The sequence below is a fragment of the Buceros rhinoceros genome, unplaced genomic scaffold (assembly GCF_000710305.1).
Source record: "Buceros rhinoceros silvestris isolate BGI_N320 unplaced genomic scaffold, ASM71030v1 scaffold7240, whole genome shotgun sequence".
Classification (NCBI taxonomy): Eukaryota; Metazoa; Chordata; class Aves; order Bucerotiformes; family Bucerotidae; genus Buceros; species Buceros rhinoceros.
In genome coordinates, this window is record NW_010391213.1 from 30886 (window position 1) to 36832 (window position 5947).

The 5947-nt window shown below is 44.3% G+C and overlaps 1 protein-coding gene across 1 annotated transcript in view; it reads right to left on the bottom strand.

Annotated features, from left to right (window-relative positions):
• Positions 1-708, bottom strand: part of METTL20 (methyltransferase like 20) — a 5009-nt gene extending 4301 nt beyond the window's left edge. Inside the window, exon 1 of the mRNA XM_010140615.1 lies at positions 389-708. Coding sequence (XP_010138917.1) covers positions 389-708 — 320 coding nt within the window. The remainder of the gene's footprint in view (positions 1-388) is intronic.
• Positions 709-5947: the final 5239 nt, after the last annotated feature.

The following is a 5947-nucleotide window of genomic DNA, read 5'->3' on the forward strand; positions in this document are numbered from 1 at the left end:
AAAGAAAGGAAAAAAAAAAACAACTCACGACAAAATAGCAAACCTCCTGTTTGGAGCAACAGTGAGTGACAGAATTAAACACCTCACTAGGTTTTGATGGCAACTGCACAGATCCAAATTGAGCCCCATTGTCAACACATGCATCGCCTCTGAAGACAGCAGGTTTCAACTTCCAAGCTGTACCTTATTCTGTATACAGCAGGTGCTGGAACTTCACTGCCAACCTGCAGAATTGTGTCTCCCCTGTATAAGCAGAGAGGGGTATGGATAATGCACTCTCATACGAGGCAAACACGTGTCGCTAGGAATCACTACAAACAGAGCCAGGTCTGACATTCTGGCACGCAGCAGACTGGATTTATCAACTGTGATGATGTACACTGCGTACCTGGAGAGGGCTTGGCCTCCTGGCCAGTAAATTGCCCAGAATGGGTCCCCATAAGGCCACAGGTCAGGTTTTTCTCTCCAGAACCTGCAGCGAGGGGTGAGGAGGCGCAGTCGTATCTCTGGTGTGAGGTGCCCACTGCTGGTGACCTCCGTGTTCTCCTCCAAAAACGCTCTCACCTCAGGATCCAGAGACTTGCCAGCGCTCCAATGACAGCAGCGCTTCCAGCGCTGAGAGAGGCCTCCTCTCCTCCTCCTCCAACCCTTAGTAAAGGTGTTCTGCATGCCCGAGAGGAGGAGCTGCTTCCAGCGATGCAAGGCCATGTCTCCCCAAGGACAGCGCAGAGCACAGCTTATCTGAAGCAGGTGATGAGGCAGAAAGCTTGAAACAAACTCAGAGGATGTTGTTTTTAATAATGATGGGTGACAGTTCCTGAAAGGAGAACAGTGCTATGTAAGTGATGTTTCTTCAGTGACTTCAAGGCTATGCACTACCAGGGCTTTAGGAAGAGGAGGTCCACATGCTGTTGTGTGACCCTGAATGTGTGCTTGCCCCTGCCCAAAGGGCCTTTGAAGTCTGAATGAAATGGTATTTAAGGAAGAAGCTATCAAGAGACCCGTTTAGGAGAGTGCTATGAACATAACCAGCAAGAAAAATAACAGTTAGCAGGACAGCTGATAGAGATAAAAATTAAACAGCAGCCTCTTAACATCTCCCTCCCTCTGCCTTGATGATATACACACAGCAATCTACTGAAGGTTCTTCCATTGGATCTTCAGATTTTGCAGTAGGATTCTGGCATTGCAGCACCTACGGACACAGCAAACATTACCAGTAGGTTGTTTGAGAGATGCTGTTAATTAAAAGTTAATGGTGATGAGTCTTTTATATGAAAGCATCTTTTTAAAGGCAAACAGTTAAAGGATTTTCTCAAAAGACTTTCTTCTTTCCCCCTCAGATTTGTCAGGCTGCCAGCTCCGAAATGAAAAAAATGAAACCAAAACCCTCAAAAACTGATCTTAATCAGAACACTCCCAATTTTTGCATTTCAGTCCATATTTTAAAGGCTCGGTTAGTCTCATGGTGCAATAGTCTCATGTGGATGCTCTCAGCTGTAAAAGAAAACTGACTTCCATCACTGTAGCCCACTCCCTGTGAGAAACTATATAAATGTGCTCTGAGCTGTCTAAAGAGAGAGAAACTGATTCCAACATATTTTTTAAAATTAAATTTTTTAAATGTGAGACATTCAGACTGAATGAGTTCACAGTCGGAGGGCTTCTAACATCACTCATGGCCAGTTTTCAGGTCACAAGCAGTGAAGAAAAGGAGAATGGAAGACTGGTACATCAGAGTTTAGACTCATTTAAGTATCAGGAGAAAGGAGAGTGAAGAGCCACAGCACTCAGCTGAGAGGTGAACAAAGAAGGGTGTCTGAGTGCTTTATCACCATACTCTCCTCACCCACCATCTCTTGCAAACCTCGGCTCTTTCTCGTGCTGATCCTGTGATTATACTTAGAAAGCAGCGGCCTGAAGAGACAGCAACTGTTTTCCTGCCTTCCTGCTCAGATCTCCATCCTTTAATATTTCCAAGTCTTTTTTCCTTCCTCATCCTGCTCTCTAATTTATTTTCAGTAACTTGGACTTACTTGCTTCAGGGCACAGCTTTTGAACCTTCCCCCTAAACTGATGACCAGAGAAGTATTTAAGGCCTGTGCTTCCACAACAGCAAGACTGCAAGTACAGACAGACACAAGAGACACTGCACTTTTTTTTTTGTGATTGTTGTATCTTTTGCATGGTGGTTTCCATGAAAAAGCGGAATGATGCATGAAGAAAATCACTTCAGCCCACCTCTGCCAGTTTTTCACAACAGAAGCATGGCCAGCTTTGCCCTCTAGAGCTCTGCAGGTTGTCCTTAAAAAAACTAGACAAAAATATGATAATAAAGTCTTAATTCTTTGTTTTTCATTACTTCCATTTTTCTTTATTTGTCATCCTGGTTTGAGCTAAAACAGCCAATTCTCTGTTCAGTGATTTTACTTTCCAGCTCAGTCTCTGCTAAGTGTTGGCACTTTCTGAAGTTAACAGCGTATTTTTGCAGACAATATCTGCTTCTAGAAGTGATAATGCCTGATGTTTACAGATACTGCCAGGGACTGGTGTGCGGAAAGGCTCTTGCCTACACTTGCTCCCGTGAAGACCCAGATCACTGCTAAATCCTGTGTGCCACGGTGGGGGTGCAGTAAGTGAAAGGGTTGTAAGTAAGTAAAAAAGTCACACCTGTGAGGAGAGGCAGACAGGACAGATGACTCTAAACTGACCAACAAGCTATTCCATCCCATAGACATCATATTTGGTATAAAGCTGAGGGATCATAAGGGTCAATCTCTCTTCTTCAATGGCCGGCATCTGAGGAGGACTGTTTGTTCTGCCTTATATCCCAATCTGTGCATTCCTGAATTCGGTTCCTGTCTCCCACCAAGTTTGGCCTGGGACTTCCCCAGTGCCACTGCCAGGCAGTGATCATCATCAGGGGAGTTCAGTATTGGTTTCGTATATATTTCATTATTTTCTTAGTCATATTATCTTTTTAGTGTTACTGTTTCATTAAAGCTGTTTCAGGGTTTTTTCCCAACCCATAAGCCTCTCTCCCTTATTCCCTTTCCATTCCCCTTCTAGGAAGGAAGAGGGGTTAATGGAGAGCATCTGTCATCCATTTAGTGGCTGACCCAGCCTCAACCAGCGACAGATTTATTGGTGCCCAGTGTGGGGCAATCGGGGCTCTGACAGATTGCCCAAATAGTTTGAATTCCACCTTGCTTGGTTGAGAGACCATCAGATTTTTTTCTTCGGAGAGTCTTCAAAGGGTTGGAAATTAAAATGGACCACTCATGTCATTGCTGACTGCAATCTTGTATCGTGGGGGGGTTTTTTAGCATTTGCCTCAGAGTTAAGTGCCATAATGCTGCCTTACCTGCTGTTTGCATTGTGTTGTTGTTTAGCTGGTGTTAGTGTTTATTTGTTAGTGTTTATTCGTGCCAGATGCTGGGTGAAAGCCGCCACTTTGCTGGGGTTTTTAATACTGGTCTATGCTGTGGTAAATGGGGCAGCAAATGCACCTGCGTACTGTGGGCATCGCATCGTGGACTTTGTTACTAATTACACTTTCACTTCTACCTTGGGAAATTCTTCTTCTGCTTTTTATGCCAAGCTGACTCCACTAGATTCTGAGTATTTCAGATATGGCTGTTACTATCAAAATATTATGCTTTTATTACCAACTATTTTGAATGTCTGGTATCAGATTAAACATCGGTGCAGGTGTAGGTGTTATGCTGCTTCAGCAACAGGTATTGCAGCTACTCAAACCCCACAACGAGAACCACAGCAACTCCAGCTCCAGTAACCAGCACCGCAACCACTCCAGATCCAACAACAACGAGCACTGCAACCACTCCAACAACTACTATGGCCACTCCTACTCAATGCATACACGTACAAATCATCTCTGTGACCAGGAAAAAAGACCTAAATAAGGCAGATTGCCCAGTGAAGGATGATCTGGAAGAGGGTCCTTCTCAAGCAGGGCCATTGCAGGATGAGGAGCTGGAACCAGAGGTGAAAGATGAGGAAGATCCTAGCGAGGGTCCCTCTCAAGTGAGGCCATCACAGGGGCAGGAGTCAGAATCAGAGGTAATCATCAATCCTTATCTATGAAGGAGTTGTGAAATATGAGAAAGCACTTTAGCTGTCTCGTGAAGGTGAGCCGCTTATCACGTGGCTGCTCCAGTGCTGGGGTAATGGGGCCAATACCATAGACTTGGAGGGTAAAGAAGCCAGGCAGCTGGGATCTCTGGCCAGAGACAGAGACATTGACAAGGCACTTGTGAGAAGACAAACACTCTGTCTTTGGAGGCGACTCTTGTCGGCCGTAAAGAGCAGGAATCCCTTTAAAGACGATATTGAATACAGCCCAAACAAATGGACAACTATGGAAAAAGCTATTAAGTGCCTGAGAGAATTAGCTGTGCAAGAGGTCATTGATAGTGACTGGCAGGTAACTGTAGACCCTGATGCCGTGCCGTGCCATGCCATGCCAGTGACCTGTGTTTTGGAAGTTTGTGCAGAGTGCACCATCGATACATTCCCACACATTGTCAACAATGAGCTGGGGAGGAGGTGCTGAGACACCAACTGTGAATGAAGTAGCTCACACAGTACGACACTATGGAGACAGTCTCTTTCTTGTTCCCCACAAGCCTGCTTCTCAGCCATGGAAAAAATGGCAAAGGAATCCAAGAAATCATTTGAAAAAATGTCCAGGACAGAGAATAGATCCTATTCTTGCCCTGAATGGACCTGCATTACAGCCGTTAGAAGACGCCTTCCTATGAGACTGGCTCAGGAGAAACAGAATAAGCCACAAGGTGCCCTGTGGCATTTCCTGAATGAGTATGGAGAGGACACGAGTAGATGGGGTGGAAAACCTACCGCTGCTCTACAGGCACGAGCATGCCAGTTACAAGGTAAAACAAATGGAAGAGAGAATTTTTCCAGGAGGATGGCTGCACCAGTCCACAGTGAGTGGTGCTCCAGTCAAAGTAGACAGGCCCCAGATCCAGCTGTGAGCAGGGGGAACGTTAAGTGTGATTTACACAAACCCATTTAATAACACAAGCGTGCTGTTTCATTAAAGCTGTTTTAGGGTTGTTCTTTTTCCAAACCGTACATCTTTCTACTTTATTTCCTTTCCCTTCCCCTTTCGGGGAGGAGACAGGTTTAATAGAGAGCATCTGTCATTCGTTTACCAGCCAGACCAGCCTCCACCCATGACATTTATCTGTATCTTTAGTAAAAATTCATATGTGTTTAGTGTGATATTGTTGTGTTGGCTTCCTGCTTTAGATACTGGGTTTAGCTGGATTGCTTACTAAATGTTAAGCTGTGAACTTCCCTCCTGTAACCCTTTACTATTTAGGCTGATAGTCCAGTTAACTCTGTTTAAATCATTGGCTAAAGACTTTGTATTTTTAATATAAATAAATACATGTGAGTGAACGTTTTGCATTTTTGCACATTCGAGAATGCCATTCAGAGTCCATACGTGTAATTAACACGTGCATTCCTTCTTGAAGGCACAGCTATATTCTTCTCATCTGCCTAAGGGAAGCACAAAGTTAAGTGAAATGAATCAGAGACATAAATCCTGTCAGCTACTGCTGTATGCTGTTTTTTCTCCACAAACTACTGCAAATTAGCAGGGCTGAGATGCAGTAGAATGTATCTTACATTGCCCATCATCATGGTTTCTCTTTTTAGATTAATTGTCAGTGGAGACTTATTTGCCAAGAGATCTGGGCTCAAAATGCCAAACTGAGCTTAAGCATTTACTGCAGGAAGGCATCAGGATAGATAACCTTGTGTTCGGCACACCTGGCCTTCCCATCTTATTAGGAATAAAATCGGTGGGTAAGTAGAACTTGGAAAAGGTGACAAAACCAAGCAAAACCCACCAAAAAAAAAAAAAAATCAAACCCAAGAACCCAAAACACCCAAA